We start from the raw sequence: 26,798 nt of genomic DNA, 5'->3' as shown, positions 1-26,798 counted from the left end.
GTCAACAGCTAGGACGATGATACAATGAAATAAAGTGGCTGTTCTCTAGGTCAGCAGAGAAAGTTCCTCTGGTTGCATTAAGATCGTTTCATTTCTATTTCAATCTTTTGACTCAATTTCATTTTCCCGAATGAGGCTAATTAATACGGAAATTCCCTCCACATTAAACAGCTGCTACTCCACCATGCACTGCTCTGAGCTGATGAGCTAATTTGTATAGAGTTTCCATTAACAAGCCACTGTCCTACAACAAAACTTTGAATTTATACGACAAACTTGGGATTACTTTCTTGTTTAGAATAACTCTGCAAACAATTACTCCCCAACAGTTACCCCCCCCCCCCCCCCCCCCCCCCACACCCCTGATTGCAAACATTTGTTGCTACCCAATACATGCTCTTGACTTTGATGCATACAAACTGATCACTCTAAAAAGTGTTGTTTGGGAGTCTGCCAAGTAGGTGCTGTTGAAAAATCAACCTGGCTCAGCTTGAGTGATTGTGCATTTTACGTGTCAATTTATTGTTTTGTCCTTAATCTTATGACAAGATGAAATATAATATATTTTATAACATACTTTAAATCAAGGTCAGTGTTGTTATTCCCACTGCATAACAGACAACAGTTCAAAATCGGTGGACTTGAAGCAAAACCAGACAGAGAACTGGAGGTAGTGCGGTATTGACAGGCTGTCTGCTGATATCAGAATGCTGAACATTTAGAATGATTTGGAGACGCTTTATGTCGGTCTTTCAGATATACTTTGCAGGATGTTTTTGTGCTGACTCACAGAAGTAGAAAAATCATATTCATTTACCTCAGTATCACAGCCCATACAACCCATATCACTCCATGCAACAAAATCCTTAAAAGGTTTTATGGAGCAATCCATTTCCAATGTCACTTTACAGATTTATTGGAATGCTGTGCTGAAAGAGCACTATTGGTTTATGGAATAAATCAAATACAGAATACCAGTACGCTGAGCCAGTAAAGTGACCAAATGTATATGCAAATGCATATGATTTGAGAACATGCTCTATTTCATTCCTCTCTTAAGTCTTCAATCCCCCACCCTATCATCTGCCTGACAAAGGACATTTTTACTGACTCAACATGACTATAAATAAGACAAGACAACCAGGCAGTTGAAAACTGAAAGGTTTTGCATTGATCATATTGGGGTGAGGCCAGTAATACAACTCAGACAGGACAGTAAGCTATTCAAAGGACAATTTAAGATATGATGAAACCAGAAGGCTACCCAATAAACTTCTTTATGATACAAAATTCGATTTTTTAAAACATTATCTCAACAAACCTGACCTCACAAAGGCACCAATGACAGATTATAGTATTCTGTGTCTATTATAATGATATTCACATGATAAATGGTTGAATATAGAAGGTGAATATTAATTTGATCACATATGCTAGTCTACTAATGCCTGATGGTCCTGTGAACCTGGTTATCAATGTCATGCAGCAATAGTGATTCCAATTCAATGATGATCAGACAAAGGTAATAGATAGTATCCAATAGCAGCCTAGTCTAAAGCCTCAAAGAGCAGCCATAGGCTACCCTACTGTAGAAAGCCATAAAGTGCCTGTACCTTTAAGGTTTGTGGTATTTTCCATATTGTTCGTATCTCAATCGCAATGTAGTTTCAAACACAATCTTTCAAAGTTTGACTGGGGAATTGAGGTGAGGATGCAAACAGTGCCACTGCCGTTTGGAAAAAGGAAGAGAAAAAAATACGTTATAAAAATATATCAACCTAGGATTTGTTCCGAGACAAATGGTCTTCGTTCAAGATAAACATTGAATAATAATGGTGGAGATAATTGAGTAAAATCTATCAATTTCAGCGATTAAAAGGATAATGTATTCAATCGATTTAGATTTTGGTCGCTTGGATTAGTTCTGCAGCCTTCTCAGTCATGCAGTTAGAATTCCGAACATTGATGTTTGGAATTGTAACACTGCTGGTTATATTTCTGATAATTGCTGATATTGCTGAAGTCCAGGAAGAAATTGGGTAAGTATAGCGGTGTTTCTGATTCGTTTTGTTCATGATTTCTGTTGCACTATAAACGTGTTATCTAGATGTGAAATTGCATTATTCAAAGAAATTGAATCTTATGTTCATGTGCAAATTGTTTTCGATGCTGCGTTATCTTCACTCATTCAGGAGAACTTTAGAAGACATTGAGTGCTCCTCCAACGTTAACATTTCTCCAGTAGGCTGTAGGCTGTTAGGATACATTTGCAGAGATTCATTCCAAAACGCTATACATTTTCTGAAATGTTGGTAAATTAGCTTTTATTGTTTAAAGATATTATGAAAGAGATGAATGTGTTGTTGTTCAATGACAGACGTATTTGTTTAAAATCTATTGCTTGATGGTTTATTTTGCAAAATGCTACATATCAGCTTAACGCTCAAATAAATGAGTAGGACTGCTAGATTTTAAATAACTACATTGTTTATGAAGAAATGTACCAAATGATACATTTGTGACGTCAATATTATTATTATTTTTTGTAATAATACAGTAATATGAGATCTGTATGTAAAACATTTACATTTGACCTTTTAGTAATTTAGCAGATGCTCTTATCCAGAACGTCTTACAGTAAATGGATTCATCTTAAAATAGATAGGTGAGACAACCACATAAAGTATCACAGTCAAATATACAGGATAGAAACATTTTTATTTCAAATCAAATCAAATTGTATTTGTCACATGCGCCGAAACAACAGGTGTAGTAGACCTTACAGTGAAATGCTTACTTACAAGCCCTTAACCAACAATGCAGTTTTAGGAAAATACCCCCCAAAAAGTAAGAGATAAGAAAAAAACAAATGAATGAGCTGCAGTAAATAACAATAGCGGGGCTATATACAGGGGGTACCGGTTCAGAGTCAATGTGCGGGGGCATCTGTGTCGAGGTAATTGAGGTAATTATATACATGCAGGTAGGGTTATTAAAGTGGCTATGCATAAATAATAACAGAGAGTAGCAGCAGCATGGGGGGGGGGGGGGGGGGGGGGGGGGTGCAAATAGTCTGGGTAGCCATTTGATTAGCTGTTCAGGAGTCTTATGGTTTGGGGGTAGAAACTGTTTAGAAGCCTCTTGGACCTAGACTTGGCGCTCCGGTACCGCTTGCCGTGCAGTAGCAGAGAGAACAGTCTATAACTAGGGTTGCTGGAGTCTTTGACAATTTTTAGGGCCTTCCTCTGACACCGCCTGGTATAGAAGTCCTGGATGGCAGGAAGGTTGGCCCTGGTGATGTACTTGGCCGTACGCACTACCCTCTGTAGTGCCTTGTGGTCAGAGTCCAAGCAGTTGCCATACCAGGTGTTACATCTTCTCCTGCCACGCCCTCTACTGCTCATCCTGTGTCTCCTTAACCTGCCACCACTCCCCCAGTGCTCTCTCCCTCTCTCTCTGTGTGTGATTGTGCCTGTTTTCCTTGCCTGACACGGTTTTCCTCTCAGCTGCAGTTCTGCCCGCTCTGACTCTGGTTCCTGTCTCCAGTCCCACGTCTCCTCATCCTGCAACTCTGCCCTGGATTCTCCACTCTGCTGCTTCCTTGGATTCCCCTCCTGCCCTGCTTACCCTCTCCCCTCTCACTCCAGCCTCAGCCTTCGCACCTGGTTTCCTGCACCCTGCCCAAGCTTCCCCTGGCCTGCACGCCATCTTCCCCCTGTGTTTCAATAAATACCTTGGTTACTTCATCCCAGTCTCCTCGTCTGAGTCTGCTCTTTGTTTTCCCTTTTCCACTCTGCAAAACAGTACGATCTGGCCAAAGAGATGAACCCAGCTCTCAGATCCTCTCCACCAAACCCTCGCTGGCCAAGGCGCCCTGCTTGAGCAACATGACCAAGCCCTGAAAGCCCTTTTGGAGCACATCAAGGTGTTTTCACGCAGCCTGTCTAACCTACAGGGCCAAACCTTCACCCAGAGCTCACAACCAGTCCCAAGGCCTTTTGCCGTTTGTTCCGACTCCCGAGCGCCACGATGGCAACCTCAGAGCTTGCAGAGCCTTTTTAGTACAATGTTCACTAGTATTTGAGCAACAGCCCTACTCTTATGCTAGTGAACGGACCAAGATTCCCTTCCTGATTGGCTGCCTCCATGGAGCAGCGCTTTCCTGGGCCACGGCGGTGTGGGAGAGATAGTCCCCCATCTGCTTCTCCTACTCCAGACTCACGGAAGAGATGAAGAAAGTCTTGTTGAGCCAAATCGCCTGTCCTTCTTCCCCCAGACCCCTGCTTGAAGGCAACCTTGTGTGGCAGAGCCAGGCTTTCCCTCTGTCTGCTCTCATGGATTCGGGCGCCAACGAGAGCTTCATGGACCAAGGTGTCACTACTCAGTTGGGCCTGGCCACTGTCCCACTCGATTCACCTCTTGATGCAACTCTCTCAACAGACAGCTCCTCGCCCTAGTCTGTGAGAGAACCTTCCCTGTAAACCTGTGTCTCTCTAGAAACCACCAGGAAAAGATCAATTTCCACATAATCGACTGTCCTTACTCCCCCCTGGTTCTTGGCCATCCATGGTTAAAGCTACACAACCCACAGATTGACTGGACCACCGGAAAGGTAACCACTTGGAGTTCCTTTTGTCACTCAGATTGTCTACATTCTGCTCTGCCCCTGCCTTGTCTGTGCCCCAGTCGATTCCAAAACCTCCGGACCTGTCATCAGTTGCTCCAGAGTATCACAATCTAGCTCCTGTGTTCAGTAAGCACCACGCCCTGTCTCTGCCGCCTCATCGGCCGTACGACTGCTTCATTGACCTCCAGCCTGTAGCTCCTCTTCCCAGTAGCCGGTTATTTAACCTCTCTCGTCCCAAGCAATAGGCTATGGAGAGGTACATCCAGGATTCTCTGGCTGCAGGTCTTATCAAGCCATCATCCTCCCCGGTGGGTGCTGGGTTTTTCTTTGTGAAGAAGAAGGATGGGTCCCTGAGGCCATGCATAGACTTCCGTGGGCTGAATAATATCACAGTAAAGAACAAGTACCCCTTGCCCCTCATCAGCTCGGATTTTGCTCCCCTCCATGGTGCCGCAGTGTTTTCCAAACTCGACCTCCGGAATGCCTACCACCTTATCCGCATAAGAGAGGGGGACGAGTGGAAGACTGCATTCAACACACCACTGGGTGACTTTGAGTATTTGGTCATGCCTTTTGGTCTGACTAACGCCTCTGCTGTTTTCCAGAACCTAGTCAATCGTGCTGAGGGATGTGATAGGGCACTTCGTTTATGTCTATTTAGATGACAACCTGATTTTTTCCAAGGATCCTGAGGCTCACCAGCAACACGTTCACCAAGTTCTTCAACCGCTGTTGGAGAATAAGCTTTTTGTTAAAGCTGAAAATGTGTGTTCCATGCTGCCTCATAGTCTTTCCTGGGTTATATTATTGCACAGGGACAGTTACGAATGGACCCTGCCAAGGTCTTGGCAGTCACAGAGTGGCTTGCGCCCCCCAACCTGAAGCAGCTACAGCATTCCTGGAGTTTGCACATTTTTACAGACGTTTCATCCGCAACTACAGCCATCTGGCTGCACCTCTCACCTCCACCTCCACTCTGTTCCACTGGACTCCTGAGGCAGAGGCAGCATTCCTGGAACTCAAGCGTTGCTTCACGTCCGCTCTGGTCCTTACTCAGGCCGACCCAGGACTCCAGTTCATCGTGGAGGTGGACGCCTCTGACACCGGGGTGGTGCTGTTCTGTCTCAACATTCTTCCTCTGATCAGAAGGTCCACCCATGTGCCTTCTTTTCCCGTAAGATCTCACCAGGCAGTGATGCAACCCGTCAGGATGCTCTCGATGGTGCAGCTGTAAAACCTTTTGAGGATCTGAGGATCCATGCCAAATCTTTTCAGTCTCCTAAGGGGGAATAGGTTTTGTCATCTTGACAACTGTCTTGATGTGCTTGGACCATGTTAGATAAACAAGGGATATATAGACTTTTGCAACGACAAAAAATACAATTATACACATTTAAAATCTATGAATAAGAAATCTGAGAACAGTAATATTTTACACACACATGACGGTACCCATAAGCAATAATGTCTGATGAAAAAACACAAATGTGAAGAATTGGGGGATATAACGTTTTGGAAATTAACTCTCCAATTGTGTCCATTTCAATGTTACAAACCGCTGTCCATTTGTTGACACATTCTACTCCTATTTCTTTACTGTACATCTTGCATTTTTAATCGAACCTTTCACTTTAGCTTTCCCTTTGTGATATCCCAGTATAATAGCCTAATGCAATTGATGACAGATGTTCAACAGACGCTCTATACCTAGATCTACAAAGACCAATTTGTCTGCAGTGTAGCCTCCATGCATTATATAGTAGGCTCCAGTATCTTGAAGGACTACCTTCAGATCCTGTGTGTGTGTGTGTGTGTGTGTGTGTGTGTGTGTGTGTGTGTGTGTGTGTGTGTGTGTGTGTGTGTGTGTGTGTGTGTGTGTGTGTGTGTGTGTGTGTGTGTGTGTGTGTGTGTGTGTGTGTGTGTGTGTGCGTGCGTGCGTGCGTGTGTAATCTTGGCACTTTACTTATGGGGTGCATGGATGGAATAATTGCTACAAAACTAGGGGAGTCCTAACACACGGGATCAAAAGTAGGCTACCTAGTATGGAGAGAATGGACTAATCAGATAGTTTCAGGTGTAACTCTACACTGTTAACTCTCTTCACTGCATAATACTGAACTCTCTAACAGCTGTGTCAACTGGGTTTTGCTCTAATTCTATTGCTCTTTCATAATAAAAACTGTGTATAGTCACTATTTTAGAAGACATACTATCACAATAGACCAGACCATTGTATCAAAAGGAACCAACCCAAGACTTGGAAGCCCATTTTACTTTCCACATCAAACCTTGAATCAATTGCATCATCAGGCTGAGCTGAGGAACCCCAGGGCTTCTTGACAAATGGCATGCGCTTGGTGGTTTTGTTCAACACTTCAGTGTATCCTGTGTGCACTCCTTAACGTGAAATGATTAACCAGCCCTTAACCAACAATGCAGTTCAAGAAATAGAGTTATATTTACTAAATAAACTAAAGTAAAACATTTTTTTAAAGTAACACAATAAAATAACAATAAAGAGGCTATAAACAGGGGGCACCGGCACCAAGTCAATGTGCAGGGTCACAGGCCAGTCAAGGCAGTTTGTACATGCAGGTATGGGCAAAACAACCGTGCATAGACAATAAACAGCGAGTAGCAGCAGTGTAAAAACAATAGGTGGGGGGGATGTCAATGTAAATAGTCCTGGTGGCCATTTGATTAATTGTTCAGCAGTCATATGGCTTAGAGGTAGAAACTGTTAAGGAGCATTTTGGTCATAGACTTGGCACTCCGGTACCGCTTGCTGTGCGGTAGCAGAGAGAACAGTCTATGACTTAGGTGACTGGGGTCTTTGACAATTTTTTGGGCCTTCTTCTGACATCACCTAGTATATAGGTCCTGGGTGGCAGGAAGCATGGCCCCAGTGATGTACTGGACCATACGCACTACCCTCTGTAGTGTCTTATGGTCGGATGCCGAGCGGATGTGTGGATAGAAGATGGATATGGATGTACTAGGCGGTGATGCAAACGGTCAGGATGCTCTCGATGGTGCAGATGTAGAACTTTTTGAGGATCTGGGGACCCATGCCAAATCTTTTCAGTCTCCTGAGGGGAAAAGGTATTGTGGTGCCCTCTTCACAACTGTCTTGGTGTGTTTGCACCATGATAGTTAGTTGGTGATGTGGAAACCACGGAAATTAAAAGTCTTCACCCACTCCACTACAGTCCCCTCGATGTTAATGGGGGCCTGTTCAGCCCGTCTTTTCCTGTAGTCCACAATCAGCTCCTTTGTCTTACCTCACTGCCAGGTCTCAGACCTCCTCCCTATAGGCTGTCTCGACGTTGTCGGTGATCAGGCCTATCACTGTTGTGTTGTCAGCAAACTTAATGATTGTGTTTGAGCCGTGTTTGGCCATGCCGTCGTGGGTGAACAGGGAGTATAGGAGGGGACTAAGCACGCACCCTTGAGGGGCCCCAGTGTTGAGGATCAGCATGGCAGATGTGTTGTTGCCTACCCTTACCACCTAGGGGCGGCCCGTCAGGATGTCCAGGATCCAGTTGCAGAGGGAGGTGTTTACTCCCAGGGTCCTTAGCTTAGTGATGAGCTTTGTGGGCACTATGGTGTTGAATGCTGAGCTGTAGTCAGTGAACAGCATTGCCACATAGGTGTTCCGTTTGTCCAGATGGGATGGGGCAGTGTGGAGTGTGATTGAGATTGCATCATTTGTGGTTCTGTTGGGGCGGTATGCCAATTGGAGTCTGTCTAGGGTTTCCAGGATGAAAAAGTGTTGATGTGAGCCATGACCAGCCTTTCAACACCTTTTGTGGCTACCGATGTGAGTGCTACGGGGCGGTAATCATTTAGGCAGATTACCTTTGCTATCTTGGGCACAGACATAACTGAGCCCTGCATCAGAAGACTCTTCTATCTTACACAAATACAACTCTTGAAGCTTGGAAGATACAGTTCTGCCTTCTGATAGGACAAGAATCAAGCTTCTTGTGGCTGTAAATGTTAAGTACCTGGAACAGTTGGTACTGTAGCACTTTATTTTACAGTACAGAGATGACCAGGTATTTATTACAAAATGATGGTGGTAATATCACAATAATAATCATGTGTATGTGGTAATTACAAAGTAATAACATATTAATTACAACTGTTTGTTTCATGAAAGAGCTTTCCTATATTGGAACATCTCTCCACTCCAAGAACAATAGAATAGTTGTGTTGCTCCCTAGATAGCACAGCTAGGCCTGTCACCTTCATTTGAGCAGACAGAATGCTCCTGGCTCCTTGTCTGCTGCCTGGCATATTAGTGATTCTACTTGCCTCTGTAATAACTGACTCAAGATGCAATTGTACATACTTAATTGAGACACACTCAATTTGCAACATCCTTTTGGACATAATGGAGCCGTAGTATTAGAGTACTGTGTGCTTGCTCTAATTTAATTTCTGGAGCTTTATGGTTTTATAAACCCCATGAGAGTTGGGACTTTGAAGCAGATATGTTAGCCGACTTAATCGTCTTTTCTTTAATACATTGATGTTGCTGTCATAAAAGGCAATAATGGTCAATGTCTTGAGCAGTAGTCCATGCTGCTCATAGTGTACAGATTGTATATCATTCAGGGTTGATCTATACGAGATTTATAAGCAATGTTGACCAACTACACCTCTTTATCCAGACTCACAAGTAGAGGTCGACCGATTATGATTTTTCAACGCCGATACCGATACCGATTATTGGAGGACCAAAAATGCCCATATCGATTAATCGGCCGATTTTTATTTATTTATTTGTAATGATGACAATTACAACAATACTGAATTAACACTTATTTTAACTTAATATAATACATCAATAAAAATCAATTTAGCCTCAAATAGATAATGAAACATGTTCAATTTGGTTTAAATAATGCAAAAACAAAGTGTTGGAGAGGAAAGTAAAAGTGCAATATGTGCCATGTAAAAAAGCTAACATTTAAGTTCCTTGCTCAGAACATGAGAACATATGAAAGCTGGTGGCTCCTTTTAACATGAGACTTCAATATTCCAAGGTAAGAGGTTTTAAATTGTAGTTATAGTACTTATAAGACTATTTCTCTCTACACCATTTGTATTTCATATACAGTGCCTTGCGAAAGTATTCGCCCCCCTTGAACTTTGCGACCTTTTGCCACATTTCAGGCTTCTAACATAAAGATATAAAACTGTATTTTTTTGTGAAGAATCGTGGGACACAATCATGAAGTGGAACGACATTTATTGGATATTTCAAACTTTTTTAACAAATCAAAAACTGAAAAATTGGGCGTGCAAAATTATTCAGCCCCTTTACTTTCAGTGCAGCAAACTCTCTCCAGAAGTTCAGTGAGGATCTCTGAATGATCCAATGTTGACCTAAATGACTAATGATGATAAATACAATCCACCTGTGTGTAATCAAGTCTCCGTATAAATGCACCTGCACTGTGATAGTCTCAGAGGTCCGTTAAAAGCGCAGAGAGCATCATGAAGAACAAGGAACACACCAGGCAGGTCCGAGATACTGTTGTGAAGAAGTTTAAAGCCGGATTTGGATACAAAAAGATTTCCCAAGCTTTAAACATCCCAAGGAGCACTGTGCAAGCGATAATATTGAAATGGAAGGAGTATCAGACCACTGCAAATCTACCAAGACCTGGCCGTCCCTCTAAACTTTCAGCTCATACAAGGAGAAGACTGATCAGAGATGCAGCCAAGAGGCCCATGATCACTCTGGATGAACTGCAGAGATCTACAGCTGAGGTGGGAGACTCTGTCCATAGGACAACAATCAGTCATATATTGCACAAATCTGGCCTTTATGGAAGAGTGGCAAGAAGAAAGCCATTTCTTAAAGATATCCATAAAAATTGTTTTTTAAAGTTTGCCACAAGCCACCTGGGAGACACACCAAACATGTGGAAGAAGGTGCTCTGGTCAGATGAAACCAAAATTGAACTTTTTGGCAACAATGCAAAACGTTATGTTTGGCGTAAAAGCAACACAGCTGAACACACCATCCCACTGTCAAACATGGTGGTGGCAGCATCATGGTTTGGGCCTGCTTTTCTTCAGCAGGGACAGGGAAGATGGTTAAAATTGATGGGAAGATGGATAGAGCCAAATACAGGACCATTCTGGAAGAAAACCTGACCTGAGACTGGGACAGAGATTTGTCTTCCAACAAGACAATGATCCAAAACATAAAGCAAAATCTACAATGGAATGGTTCAAAAATAAACATATCCAGGTGTTAGAATGGCCAAGTCAAAGTCCAGACCTGAATCCAATCGAGAATCTGTGGAAAGAACTGAAAACTGCTGTTCACAAATGCTCTCCATCCAACCTCACTGAGCTCGAGCTGTTTTGCAAGGAGGAATGGGAAAAAAATTCAGTCTCTCGATGTGCAAAACTGATAGAGACATACCCCAAGCGACTTACAGCTGTAATCGCAGCAAAAGGTGGCGCTACAAAGTATTAACTTAAGGGGGCTGAATAATTTTGCACGCCCAATTTTTCAGTTTTTGATTTGTTAAAAAAGTTTGAAATATCCAATAAATGTCGTTCCACTTCATGATTGTGTCCCACTTGTTGTTGATTCTTCACAAAAAAATACAGTTTTATATCTTTATGTTTGAAGCCTGAAATGTGGCAAAAGGTCGCAAAGTTCAAGGGGGCCGAATACTTTCGCAAGGCACTGTACCTTTGACTATTGGATGTTCTTCCAGGCACTTTAGTATTGCCAGTGTAACAATATAACTTCCGTCCCTCTCCTCGCCCCTACCTGGGCTCGAACCAGGAACACATCGACAACAGCCACCCTCGAAGCATCGTTACCCATGCAGAGCAAGGGGAACAACTACTCCAAGTCTCAGAGCGAGTGACGTTTGAAACACTATTAGACCGCACCCCGCTAACTAGCTAGCCATTTCACATCTCGGGAGTTGATAGGCTTGAAGTCATAAACAGCGCAATGCTTGAAGCACAGGGAAGAGCTGCTGGCAAAACACACTAAAGTGCTGTTTGAATGAATGCTTACGAGCCTGCTGTTGCCTACCACCGCTCAGTCAGACTGCTCTATCAAATATCAAATCATAGACTTAATTATAACATAATAACACACAGAAATACGAGCCTTTCGTCATTAATATGGTAGAATCCGGAAACTATCATTTCAAAAACAAAACATTTGTTATTTCAGTGAAATATGGAACCGTTCAGTATTTTATCTAACGGGTGGCATCCCTAAGTCTAAATATTCCTGTTACATTGCACAACCTTCAATGTTATGTCATAATTACGTAAAATTCTGGCAAATTAGTTCGCAATGAGCCAGGTGGCCCAAACTGTTGCATATACCCTGACTCTGCGTGCAATGAACGCAAGAGAAGTGACACAATTTCACCTGGTTAATATTGCCTGCTAACCTGGATTTCTTTTAGCTAAATATGCAGGTTTAAAAATATATACTTCTGTGTATTGATTTTAAGAAATGCATTGGTGTTTATGGTTTGGTACAGTCGTGCAACGATTGTCCTTTTTTTGCAAATACGCTTTTGTTAAATCATCCCCCTGCGTTGCATCGATTATATGCAACGCAGGACACGCTAGATAAACTAGTAATATCATTAACCATGTGTAGTTAACTAGTGATTATGATTGATTGATTGTTTTTTAGAAGATAAGTTTAATGCTAGCTAGCAACTTACCTTGGCTTCTTACTGCATTCGCGTAACAGGCAGGCTCCTCGTGGAGTGCAATGAGAGTCAGGTGGTTAGAGCGTTGGACTAGTTAAATGTAAGGTTGCAAGATTGAATCCCGGAGCTGACAAGGTAAAAATCTGTCGTTCTGCCCCTGAACAGGCAGTTAACCCACCGTTCCTAGGCCGTCATTGAATATAAGAATGTGTTCTTAACTGACTTGCCTAGTTTTAAAAAAGAGGCCAAATCAGTGTCCAAAAATTCCCGATTTCCGATTGTTATGAAAACTTGAAATTGGCCCTAATTAATCGTCCATTCCGATTAATTGGTCGTATTCTACTCACACGAATCCTCTACCAGGGATCATATGACACATTTTGCTCACATGCTTCTTTAACGACATGAATGGCCTTCAGCACTCATGTATCAGTGTTACACCAACAACAGTTCTGTTTCACAGTCTGACTGCGTTTTGATGCATGCTCTTCTCTTTCACGTTCATGTCAATGTGATGAGCCTACTGCTCATCTGAATACACATTAAGAGCATAGCCATGGATATTCTGACAGACTGAATTATATGTGATGCCTGGAATTAGATTAAAACACCTCTTGCCCCTCACACTTCATGTTCTGCATGATTCCATTCATCTGAAAATCATATGATGAATTATTCTGATAGTGGCTAAAATAACTTTTTCGTTGGTCTAGGAATATTGGAGGTTCCAGAACATTGTACTTGCACAGCCTCATCCCCAATCCCAACAGGTTTGTCAGGCTGACCTGCTCCTTCTTCCATTTCCTTCTGGTTTTATAATACTCATCAATTCTGTTATTCTAGCCTTTTATTTGCTTTCCCCTTTGAGCTATTATGCTTGCAGACTTGTAAAATAATTAACAGACTTAATACACATGAACATATCAGCAGTGGATTACAAAATTGTGTATATCTAATTTAAATTATTAATAAATCACCCAATTGATGTACATTCTCAGGTGTGCAAGTGATAGACAAATAAAACTTCCCTGGGGTTTGAAAATAAGTATCACATTAATGAAGACATGAAATTGACTGGCTTTCATTACACATTGGATGGCTTTACACACATGACATCGTTGTTCATTCACACTGCTTTTTCAATTGATGATTTGAGTTCTTATATCACATGTATCAAAGTAATGTTGCCTTTCATTTCTAATGGATGCCTCGCTGTCCTGTTGTAGAAATGTAGCAGTGAAAGCCAATCCTACACCTTTAGGCAATGAAGGGGAGGAAAAGAGTCCTGCTTCTCCTTCAGGCTTGAAGAATGCCACCAGGCTCTCTTCAGATAACTGGACCTTCAACAGAACCCTCTCCAGCCTCATCAGGTAGGAATACAATCCTCTTCTGCATTGATCTCTATTAGGTCTCACACTCCCATAAGCTGGGTATTCCTTCATGGATGACCTTATTCCTTCTATAGGAAGAACATCCTGGGGTTCTTTGACCCAGAGAGGGACATCTCTATTCTGAAGGGCACATTGAAACCTGGAGATGTCATCCACTACGTCTTTGACCGTCAGAGCACTACCAACATCTCAGAGAACCTGTACCGGTTGCTACCCACTGCATCCCCCATGAAGAACCAGCACCACAGAAGCTGTGCCATCGTAGGGAACTCTGGGATCCTACTCAATAGCAGCTGTGGGCCAGAGATAGACTCCCATGACTTTGTAATCAGGTGAGGTTCCCATAACAGCTATTCCATAAATTGAATTGATACAGGTGATTTTCAGTAGTGCGTTAAGGCATCTCCATTTAATTAAGCAATCTTCTCGTATAAAAGGGAATGATGAGTTCATTTATTGCTGCATTTTCAGTGAAATATTCAGGATAGTAATGAGTCTCTCTCTATAAAAGCACTATTCATCTTTATACTCATCTAACTGTTATGTAAGCACAGTCTCTTGGATTGAACAAATACTTCACCTTGAGGAATCAATGCCACTGAGCTAGAACACGCATTGTCCACACCTTTGAAATACCCGCTACTTTTTTGACCTTCAAGTTTGTTTGATGATTTACAGACTTTTAGAAATGAGCAGCAATACTTACAGCAATTAAATTCCTTCTGGATAAATGTGACATTTTAAAAAGCTACTGCTGTCTACCCCAAATTTAATGAGGTGCTTTAGAGAAGCACTGCCGTTAGTTCCTACGACTGCTACACTCATGTACCAGGGGAGAATGTCTGTCTGAAACCATCCGTCAGTGCTGCTCTGTGCGAATGTGTCAGCAAATGGTTTCTGTGAGTAGGTTATTTATTGCTACTCACCGGTTTGTCTGTCAGTAACAACAAAGTACAACTATGAATTGTAATGTTACAGGGGGAAGAGATCCAGTTTGCCTTACTGTGTCGCCAGTACGGCAAGGCATTGTGATTATGATGAAGAGAGAGGTATCTGAACTAATTCATGGGAATTGGGAAATATGTGAAACCATATCAATAGTACATGGATTGTTTGGATGGAAAATCATAGCATATCACTGATCTTTTGATTCCTGTACAATAATTGTGACTCATTACATTGGGGTGGGATTTTATTCCCCATCCTCCTTGTGTGACTTCAGCTGCAACCCCTGCTGTTATTACAGGGCCTTAGTGTCATTAATCTACCATCCTCTGGATATGCAGAGCCATCAGCAGCGGTGCGTGGGTAATATCACTGGTGAAGCCAGCCAGAAAAAAAGCCATATTACAACCTATGTGATGTGATAATTGCTTTGTTTGCTTGATAACCAGTTCATATGCCTAAGACGACATAGTGGCAGAATAAATTCAACCATCTTTGTTTCATCACAAAACCAGAGAGCAAGCTCTGTCCGGTGAAGTGCACAAAGCTTATTGCATGTAACAAACAGTTACATTACCTACAGCATGGTCAAGTAAGTTAATGTTTCCGCAATTTTTGGACCACGAAACAACTATTGATTTAGAACCACGGAGAGTTACCGCAAGTCACAAAGAAAACAGGAGCTGCCTCTACTATTCCAGCACCATTTCAACTTCAACATCATCAAATCACCTATGCTTAGTCTAATACAGTACCAACTCTAATATACCAAAAACCTGATCAAGTCCGATCAACAAAAGCTAAATATGATGTGACTGTCCATGGCTCTGATTTCTGTGTGTGTGTGTGTGTGTGTGTGTGTGTGTGTGTGTGTGTGTGTGTGTGTGTGTGTGTGTGTGTGTGTGTGTGTGTGTGTGTGTGTGTGTGTGCGCGCATTCGTGCAAGTAGATAAAACATGTTGACTTTCCCTACTTGTAGAGAAATGCCAATGCCATCCTCCTCTCTTTCATGTTGAAGAAACGTCATACAGTACTGTCATACAGTACACACTTTCATTTTTTGTTGTCTTAGACTACCTAGCTAAAAAGTTCGCTAGCCTAACTTCCTTTCATGGGCAATGTTAGCTAGTTAACATTAGCCTTCTACATTTAGCTATACATGTATATTGAACTTCCATCCTCTCAGGCCAGGGGCACAATGTATGAAGTTATGGTTGGATCAGAATCACCATTATAATCATTGCCCAGTATGCAGAATTAAGTGAAACCACAAGTCCAAATTACTTTTAAGTAAAAAAATCAAAAATTCAAATGCATTTGTCACATGTGCCAAATACAACAGGTGTAGTAGACCTTACAGTGAAAGGCTTACTTACAAGCCCTTAACCAACAATGCAGTTTTAAGAAAGATAAGTGTTGAGTAAAAAATAGATAAGTAAAAAAATTAAATAAAGGTTACAAATAATTCAAGAGCAGCAGTAAAATAACAATAGCGAGGCTATATACAGGTGGTACCTGTACAGAGTCGTTGTGCGGCGGCACCGGTTATTCGAGGTAATTGAGGTAATATGTGCATGTAGGTAGAGGTTAAAGTGACTATGCATAGATAATAAACAGAGAGTTGCAGCAGCGTAAAAGTGGGTCTGGGAAGCCATTTGAATAGTTGTTCAGGAGTCTTATGGCTTGGGGGTAGAATTAAGAAGCCTTTTGGACCTAGACTTGGCGCTCCAGTACCACTTGCCGTGCAGTAGCAGAGAGAAGTCTATGACTAGTGTTGCTGGAGTCTGACAATTTTTAGAGCCTTCCTCTGACACCGCCTAGTATTGAGGTCCTGGATGGCAGGAAGCTTGGCCCCGGTGATGTACTTAGCCGCACTCACGACCCCCTGTAGTGCCTTGCAGTCAGAGGCCGAGCAGTTGCCATACCAGGCAGTGATGCAACTATTCAGGATGCTCTCGATGGTGCAGCTGTAGAACTTGCTGTAGAACTCTCCTGAGGGGGAATAAGCTTTGTCGTGCCCTCTTCACGACTGTCTTGGTGTGTTTGAACCATGATAGTTTGTTGTTGATGTGGACACCAAGGAACTTGAAGCTCTCAAACTGCTCCACTACAGCCCCATCGATGAGAATGGGGGTGTGCTCGGTCCTCCTTTTCCTGTAGTCCACAATCATCTCCTTTGTCTTGATCACGTTAAGGGAGAGGTTGTTGTCCTGGCACCACGCGGCCAGGTCTCTGACCTCCTCCCTATAGGCTGTCTCATCGTTGTTGGTGATCAGGCCTACTATTGTGTCATCAGCAAACTTAATGATGGTGTTGCGGTCATGCCTGGCCATGCAGTCGTGAGTGAACAGGGAGTACAGGAGGGGACTGAGCACACACCCATGAAGGACACCCATGTTGAGGATCAGCGTGGCGGATGTTTTGTTACCTACTCTTACCACCTGGGGGCAGCCCATCAGGAAGTCCAGGATCCAGTTGCAGAGGGAGGTGTTTAGTCCCTAGGTCCTTAGCTTAGTGATGAGCTTTGTGGGCACTATGGTGTTGAACGCTGAGCTGTAGTCAATTGTCGTGTCTTTGGCTATGCCGGATTAAGTGGCGCTCCGGTACCACTTGCCGTGCAGTAGCAGAGAGAACAGTGTTGCTGGAGTCTGCTATTCTATACAATTATTTATCTGTAATTAATATTACCTGATTAAGCTAATCAGGTAGATAATTAACTAGAAAGTCGGGGCACCACAAAATAATGACCTAGTAATCTTTTACATCAATAGCAGTCCATATGTAATCGTCACCTTGTTTAGTCTCATCTGAAAGTTGTAAATTCTTGGTTATCTTCACGAACCCTGGCTAACAAGTTGAATCAGCAATACAAAATGTGGTTTAATTATGTATTTACTAAATAATCACACAAAATGGATCATACATTGATTACAAATTATGTCATAAAGAAAATGTCCCTGGTGGACGGAACAGATACGACGGCTGGTTACACAAAGAGAGGAGGTTGGGTTTGAGTGAAAGAGCAGGAAGACTAAGGGAGTAACAAAGTAAGAGTAACAAAGGGAAGAAGCTATGCTATCGTAAATACAGAATCTTATGCATTCTAAATAAACGCCTATTTGAAAAAGGAGAATGCAATAAATATTTACTCTGAGCTGCGCTTCGGTAGATGGGAGGCCGGGTTGTCCAGCATGGATCTCTGGTCCTCTGAAGACTGTCTAGTGGTGAACTGGAGCTTGGTAGAATTAATACTCTGTCCGTCTTCTCCTAGCCCACGTTTAGCGACTGCTGCTAACTCAACGGCTAGGAGGTATCACTTCTGGAGTGAATAAGAGTTCAAAGTTCATACGAAGTTGCCATACTTTTAAGCTCATGCTATATTCTGGCTGGTATAGTCGAAATTCATCCTTCCGGGGTGTAGGTCGTCACCTTCACATTGAAATTGGATGCTAATTTCGTTAGGTTCTCTAAGGTTGGCTTAGTTCTGTAGGTGGTCTTTGTCCTTTCAACATGGGGACCTCAAGTCCACACGTCCTTGGAACAGCTTATTATCTGTACCCTTTTAAATGTAGGACTGTCGCCCTAACGTCCTCGGAACAGAAAGTTACATTTTCGTCAAGGGATTTATATAGGAGGGTAGAGAAGGGCGTGTTTCATAGTTTATAACCAATGTCTCTTCACATGGGCGGGGCCACTGAGTGAGCAGAGCTTTAACCTTATGAAAACCCAATTCTCTCATTTGGAAGCTAAAATTATATTTAATTCACAAATAGTTTCATATTTAAACATTTAAATTGCACAACAATTCCATGTGAATTTGATTACTATAATGTATAGACTTTCCAAGATACAGTTTATGTCATCCTATCATTAGTAAGAATGTCTCAGACGCCAACTGATCTGGCATCATATTCATTAAGTACTTATTTCACACTAGAAGGTGTGCTTCTACACCTGCATTGCTTGCTGTTTGGGGTTTTAGGCTGGGTTTCTGTACAGCACTTTGAGATATCAGCTGATGTACGAAGGGCTATAGAAATACATTTGATTTGAAGTACCAACTCATATTTTCAACTGGTTGCAATCCCGAAATATGGTTCCTTTCCCCCCACCTTTTGATGTTCCCAGACTATATGTTTAACAAAGGCTTTTCAAGAATCCTTCTGTAGTCAGGAACAGCTGATGCTCTCATGCATGTTTCAGTGTTACTGGCCTGAAGCAAGCATAGAAGTAATTTAGCCTGTCTGGTAGGCTCGTGTCATTGGGCAGCTTGCGGCGTACTTCTTTCTGTAGTCTGTTACAGTTTGCAAGCCCTGCCACATCCCACGAGCATCGGAGACATCGGAGTGTAGTAGGATTTAATCTTAGTCCTGTATTGACGCTTTGCCTGTTTGATGGTTCATTGGAGGGCATAATGGGATTCCTTATAAGCTTCCCACTCCTTGAAAGCGGAAGCTCTAGCCTTTAGCTCAGTGCGGATGTTGCCTGTTATCTATGACTTCTGGTTGGGGTATGTACAGTGCCTTGCGAAAGTATTCGGCCCCCTTGAACTTTGCGACCTTTTGCCACATTTGAGGCTTCAAACATAAAGATATAAAACTGTATTTTTTTGTGAAGAATCAACAACAAGTGGGACACAATCATGAAGTGGAACGACATTTATTGGATATTTCAAACTTTTTTAACAAATCAAAAACTGAAAAATTGGGCGTGCAAAATTATTCAGCCCCCTTAAGTTAATACTTTGTAGCGCCACCTTTTGCTGCGATTACAGCTGTAAGTCGCTTGGGGTATGTCTCTATCAGTTTTGCACATCGAGAGACTGACATTTTTTACCATTCCTCCTTGCAAAACAGCTCGAGCTCAGTGAGGTTGGATGGAGAGCATTTGTGAACAGCAGTTTTCAGTTCTTTCCACAGATTCTCGATTGGATTCAGGTCTGGACTTTGACTTGGCCATTCTAACACCTGGATATGTCTATTTTTGAACCATTCCATTGTAGATTTTGCTTTATGTTTTGGATCATTGTCTTGTTGGAAGACAAATCTCCGTCCCAGTCTCAGGTCTTTTGCAGACTCCATCAGGTTTTCTTCCAGAATGGTCCTGTATTTGGCTCCATCCATCTTCCCATCAATTTTAACCATCTTCCCTGTCCCTGCTGAAGAAAAGCAGGCCCAAACCATGATGCTGCCACCACCATGTTTGACAGTGGGGATGGTGTGTTCAGCTGTGTTGCTTTTACGCCAAACATAACGTTTTGCATTGTTGCCAAAAAGTTCAATTTTGGTTTCATCTGACCAGAGCACCTTCTTCCACAGGTTTGGTGTGTCTCCCAGGTGGCTTGTGGCAAACTTTAAACTACACTTTTTATGGATATCTTTAAGAAATGGCTTTCTTCTTTCCACTCTTCCATAAAGGCCAGATTTGTGCAATATATGACTGATTGTTGTCCTATGGACAGAGTCTCCCACCTCAGCTGTAGATCTCTGCAGTTCATCCAGAGTGATCATGGGCCTCTTGGCTGCATCTCTGATCAGTCTTCTCCTTGTATGAGCTGAAAGTTTAGAGGGACGGCCAGGTCTTGGTAGATTTGCAGGGGTCTGATACTCCTTCCATTTCAATATTATCGCTTGCACAGTGCTCCTTGGGATGTTTAAAGCTTGGGAAATCTTTTTGTATCCAAATCCGGCTTTAAACTTCTTCACAACAGTATCTCGGACCTGCCTGGTGTGTTCCTTGTTCATCATGATGCTCTCTGCGCTTTTAACGGACCTCTGAGACTATCACAGTGCAGGTGCATTTATACGGAGACTTGATTACACACAGGAGGATTGTATTTATCATCATTAGTCATTTAGGTCAACATTGGATCATTCAGAGATCAAGGGGGCCGAATACTTTCGCAAGGCACTGTATCTCCCTCACTAGCTTTAAGCACCAACTGTCAGAGCAGCTCACAGATTACTGCACCTGTACATAGCCCACCTATAATTTAGCCCAAACAACTACCTCTTTCCCTACTGTATTTCTTTATTTTGCTCCTTTGCACCCCATTATTTTTATTTCTACTTTGCACATTCTTCCACTGCAAATCTACCATTCCAGTGTTTTACCTGCTATATTGTATTTACTTTGCCACCATGGCCTTTTTTTGCCTTTACCTCCCTAATCTCACCTCATTTGCTCACATCGTATATAGACTTGTTTATACTGTATTATTGACTGTATGTTTGTTTTACTCCATGTGTAACTCTGTGTCGTTGTATGTGTCAAACTGCTTTGCTTTATCTTGGCCAGGTCGCAATTGTAAATGAGAACTTGTTCTCAACTTGCCTACCTGGTTAAATGAAGGTGAAATAAAAAATTAAAAAATATTACTGCACTGTCGGAACTAGAAGCACATGCATTTCACTACACTCACATTAACATCTGCTAACCACATTTATGTGGGTTTGATTTGATTTGATTTGACCTGAGCTCAATTTCGAGTCTCATAGCAAAGGGTCAGAATTCTTATGTAAATAAGGTATTTCTGTTTCGTGTTTTTTATACATTTGCAAACATTTCCAAAAACCTGTTTTCGCTTTGTCACTATGGGTTATTGTGTCTAGATTTCTGAGTTAAATTTTTTTTAATCCATTTTAGAATAAGGCTGTAATGTAAAAAAAATATGGAAAAGGTCAAGGGGTATGAATACTTCCCGAAGGCACTGTATATGGTGGAAGAGTACATCCCCAACCCCCTTGCTGCAGGAGTGTCAGATTAACATGGAAATTGCAAGACAGGTCAGGATAAGTTGGCAGAGAAATACATGGTTTAGCAAAGGCAGTTAGCAGGGAGGGAGTGATGAGGGATTTGCTGAGGTATTCAGGCAGGGAGATAATCCCTCTACTCACAGCAGTGCTCAGCTCCACCCACCTCTGGCTCTCACACAGTAGCCTCACATTCAACTTTCATAGATATAGGACACTTTTTTCAATTTTAGATCATTATCTTTCTGTGCATTGGCACTGTTTAGTAATCATTTTTTACTGAGGTCAGTCAAGTAACTTTCTGTGAACGCCATACCAATACACAGCAGCATGACACATGGCATACATTAATTAAGGTTATCAACCCTGAGCTAGGTGTGTTTGGTATGGGATTATTCTTAGCTGACTGATTATGTGCCTAATTCAGGTTGAACAATGTCTGAGCTACCCAAATGAGTGTATGTGGTGTTTAGAGCCTCTGGAGGACAGTAGGATATGGCCAATTTATGACTTCTGGGGATTGACCTCAATATTTCTGTCAGACTAATCAAAAGGATGAAGTGATAGCATAATCATTTATATGCATGTCTCTTTGCAGATGTAACCTGGCGCCAGTGGAGGAGTATGCTGGGGATGTGGGGCGGCGCACCAACTTGGTGACCATGAACCCATCGGTGGTGCAGCGGGCCTTCCATGACCTGGCCAGTGAGCAGTGGAGGGAGCGCTTCCTGCAGCGGCTCCGGGGCCTCAGCGGCAGCGTGCTGTGGATCCCAGCCTTCATGGCCAAGGGAGGAGAGGAGAGGGTGGAGTGGGCAATCCGTCTCATCCTGCTGCACACGGTGGATGTGCACACCGCCTTCCCCTCACTGCGCCTTCTCCATGCTGTCAGAGGGTAAGACAAGGAGGGAACACGTGTGCTCTTTGTGACACTGCACTAATCTAGCAGCAGTTTACAGGTCCCCTGCTATTTTTAAACACAGCATTACACTTACTCTAAAGGCCGTTGGTGACCAACTTACTGCCGCTTACTGCTGCTGGCCTCTCTGTCTGCTGTTGGATTTGCAGAAGGAGGACAGTTAGACAGGGACAGCAGGACTGGTATTTTCTGTAGTATAGTTAGGCAAAAAGCCTGGAATCTTCTCTGAAGGGCAATAAAAGTTTTGAAATGCAGGGAAAACGCTAATGAAATGCAGTGCATGTCTATGACATTTTAGCTATACGGGTTTTTGATAAATGCTCAGTATGCCAAACTGAATACTTTCCCCTGGGCTTCTGCTTCTCTGACTACTAGATGCCCTTTAGATAGATCATCATTTTGCTTCCCCATTGACCTGCTAGTCCAGAGAGTCTACTGCTAGGAGAGTATCTATAGGTCCTGGTGGGACAGACTATGAGTGAGAGGACCAGATGGACCTTGCTTTGTTACTTGCGGCCCCAGACCCAATGTCTTATCACATTTCAGCTCCTCTGCTCGAGTCCACTGGCTCCTAAATCAAATCAAATGTATTTATATAGCCCTTCGTACATCAGCTGATATCTCAAAGTGCTGTACAGAAACCCAGCCTAAAACCCCAAACAGCAAGCAATGCAGGTGTAGAAGCACGGTGGCTAGGAAAAACTCCCTAGAAAGGCCAAAACCTAGGAAGAAACTTAGAGAGGAACGAGGCTATGAGGGGTGGCCAGTCCTCTTCTGGCTGTGCTGGGTGGAGATTATAACAGAACATGGCCAAGATGTTCAAATGTTCATAAATGACCAGCATGGTCAAATAATAATAAATACAGGCAGAACAGTTGAAACTGGAGCAGCAGCACGGCCAGGTGGACTGGGGACAGCAAGGAGTCATCATGCCAGGTAGTCCTGAGGCATGGTCCTAGGGCTCAGGTCCTCCGAGAGAGAGAAAGAAAGAGAGAAAGAGAGAATTAGAGAGAGCATACTTAAATTCCCACAGGACACCGGATAAGACAGGAGAAGTACTCCAGATATAACAAACTGACCCTAGCCCCCCAACACAAACTACTGCAGCATAAATACTAGAGTCTGAGACAGGAGGGGTCAGGAGACACTGTGGCCCCATCCAATGACACCCCCGGACAGGGCCAAACAGGAAGCATGTATCCAGCAAGAGATCTAAGTGAAAGCCACCACATAGGGAGGGAATGGCACTTATTGTTTGGGCTTATTCAATAGGATCGTGGTGTGTTTACAAGTGTATGTTAGTTCAATAGATTCTATAGAAAAATGTTCAGATATTAAGGAAAACACTCACTGATAAATAGCTCAAGCCTAAAACAAACATTCTTAAGATTTGTATAAATTTTTCTTAAGACATCTGAGATTTCTTTCTCAGATGTCAAGTCTCTTGGGTGCCTTGAAGGACCATTTGATTGTTTACTCTCCCTCTTCATTCTTCCTCGTCAGGTATTGGCTGACTAACAATGTCCAGATCAAGAGACCCACTACTGGTCTGCTGATGTACACCATGGCCACTCGCTTCTGTGAGGAGATCCATCTGTATGGCTTCTGGCCTTTCCCTCGGGATTCACAGGGGAAACCAGTCAAGTACCATTACTATGACACTCTGACCTACGAGTACACATCCCATGCCAGTCCACACACTATGCCATTGGAGTTCAGGACACTGAGTTCACTCCACAGACAGGGGGCGCTGCGACTCAACACTGGCTCTTGTGATGCAGGAATGTAATCTAAAAAAGCAGCATGGAATATACACTGAGTATACCAAACATTTCGATCACCTTCCTAATATTGAGTCGCCCCCCCACACACACACTTCTGCCCTCAGAACTGCCTAAATTCGTCCGGACATGGACTCTACAAGGTGTCAAAAGCGTTCCACAGGGATACTGGCCCATGTTGACTCCAATATTTCCTACAAAGTTGGCTGGATGTCCTTTGGGTGGTGGACCATTCTTGATACACAAGGGAAACTGTTGAGTGTGAAAACCAAGCAGGGTTGCAGTTCTTGACATAAACCGGTGCACCTGGCACCTACTACCATACCCTGTTCAAAGGCACTCTCTGACTGGCACACATACACAATCCGTGGCTCAATTGTCTCAAGGCTTATAAATCCTTCTTTAAAATGTGTCCTCCCCTTCATCTATACTTATTGAAGTGGATTTACCAAGTTACATCAATAAGGGATCATAGCTTTCACCTGGATTCACCTGGTCAGTCTATGTCATGAAAAAAACAGGTGTTCTTAATGTTTTGTACACTCAGTGTAGATCGCCATCAAAATGACCGATACACTTTTGGGAAAATACCTTTTTCTGAGTTGATGTCTATCAGACACAGACATCTCAAAGGAAATAGTTTCATTGTATGAAACTGTTACAGGACACTTTTATGAAGCTATGAATTGAGTTCCATGACAGTATGTAGGATCATGCATGTCTAATTTGGGCTCATATTGTTGCCCTACAAGAGACATGAGCAGTGAATAATTTTGAAAACATGTTTACAGTAATCTGTAAAAATGTTCTAAAACAGAAACGTGTTGCTTTGTTCATTGTTAAATCAAACTAATTGGTGTTGGTAGGCAAATTGCTTCTTTGTCAATGAGAAGACTGAAAATGTTATTGCATTTACATGGCAAGTGTGTCATCTAAAATGAATGTAATTACAACGTTTATAAATACTTCCTCCAAGGGCAATGTGAATGTGAATTGAACTACTAAGTTATCAATAATACATTTTGGTCATTATTCCTTTGAATTATACAATAAATCTACTTCATCAGTACTGTTGGAGACATCATGTTATATCATATCATATTAGACAGATTGAAGGCAGGAACACCAGTCTGCAGGGCACTGGTTGAACCACAAGATGGAAGCACTTCTTCATAGGGGAGCTAGCTATATGTAATATTATTGCATTGTCTTACATTTTAAAAATCCTTAATATATCTACAGTAATAGTGAAATGATAGTGTTTAACAATATTTCCACAAAATGTTTTATTGGGCTCACACAAAATTGCATTCTAATGGTGCAGGCTTCTTATTGATTAGCAAAAGACGGACCGTCTCTTGTTGTCAAATTGACTGGGGCCAGCAAATCTCTTGTTGTCAATTCAACAACGGACTAGTGAATTTGACAAGAGATTTGCTGGCCCCAGTCAATTTGACAAGAGACAGTTCATTGTTGAGTTGTTACATGTAGTACCTTTAATTAGTGAACATGGGTTCAACTACATGCTAATATACATATTTGTGATGATTTGTAAGCTTTCACTTTAAATTGGGAATTTGATCATTGAAGTAGTAGGTGTAGGCCTAGTTTCTTATCTCGCCTTAACTTCTTCCTCATCAGGGAAACTGTGTGTTACAAGGAATGACATAATTGCATTTCTTTCCTTCTGTTCTGTTTGGAGTTTGGTGTATAATTAGTCTTTGAATATAGTGTGTTCACTTATGAATGTTTTCATTTCATTCGATTTGGAGATAAGAGGTAACTGCACACAGAAATCCCTGGGTAAAGCATGAATCGCTGAAAATACAGCACATTCGTAATCAAAACAATCAAAACAAAAACAAGATGGTTTCATTGATCCTACAGATGATCTACAGAGGCCACAGCAAGTGTTGTAGACAACAACCAGTTGCTTTGTGAGAGGACCCTCTTCAAGCCACAGGACTCCAGTCATCCAGGGCAGACATGGGCTATTATTAGTTTACCTAAAGTGCTCAGTCAAAGGCAGTGTAACATAGTAATGTTGAAAAGAGGCACTCAACTGGTGTGGAAAAAGTTTGAGATAATACAGTCCAACAGGGAACACACCCAGCTGTTCACACACTACTGTTTACACAGGAACAGCCAACATCTTCAACCTTTCCCTGAGGTTTTGACAATGACTTTTTTGGAATGTGCCTCTTAAGACCATTTCCAAATATAGGTGTGTTTAAGACCTTGGGTTGACATTGGCTAATACTTTGCTGTTCAGAAGGTTGTGGTTGTTTTACTAAATGCCCTACTCATCAATAAGTAGGAAGCTGTTCCTGTGAAAATGTTTTATGTTGTCAACTGGACATCATAATCGTCAGACAACTTGTTATCAACAAATAATGTGAACATTGTTTCTTAACAAAACTGGGGCTTGAGATGGAATGTGTGTAAATATTTTGCAGTCTGTTTATATGCACCTCTAGCTCAAGGGAGCTGTGTTAAAGAAAGTTATACTTAATTCTAAAAGTCATTTCAAAGGTTTGGCAAGATGTTCAGCACTGTAGAAAATGTTTACTTCCACGGCGGAAACATGCCTCTGTTAATAGATGTTAGTAGAAGTATTTAAAATATTCGTAGTGTGGCCTACTCCAGTCGCAGCCTCTCATGTGTTCTCACAC

The 26,798-nt window shown here is 42.3% G+C and overlaps 1 protein-coding gene across 1 annotated transcript; it reads left to right on the top strand.

The window, feature by feature from the left end:
* Positions 1-1,688: 1,688 nt before the first annotated feature.
* LOC139402777 (alpha-2,8-sialyltransferase 8B-like) lies at positions 1,689-26,781 on the top strand. The gene is made up of 6 exons (XM_071146730.1): positions 1,689-2,039; positions 13,056-13,112; positions 13,569-13,712; positions 13,808-14,065; positions 22,028-22,321; positions 23,849-26,781. The coding sequence occupies exons 1-6, from the start codon at positions 1,942-1,944 to the stop codon at positions 24,132-24,134; spliced, it is 1,137 nt and encodes a 378-aa protein (XP_071002831.1). The 5' UTR covers positions 1,689-1,941; the 3' UTR covers positions 24,135-26,781.
* Positions 26,782-26,798: the final 17 nt, after the last annotated feature.

The sequence above is a fragment of the Oncorhynchus clarkii genome, chromosome 1, assembly GCF_045791955.1.
Source record: "Oncorhynchus clarkii lewisi isolate Uvic-CL-2024 chromosome 1, UVic_Ocla_1.0, whole genome shotgun sequence".
NCBI classification, from domain to species: Eukaryota; Metazoa; Chordata; class Actinopteri; order Salmoniformes; family Salmonidae; genus Oncorhynchus; species Oncorhynchus clarkii.
This window is presented reverse-complemented; position numbering and strand designations above follow the sequence as displayed.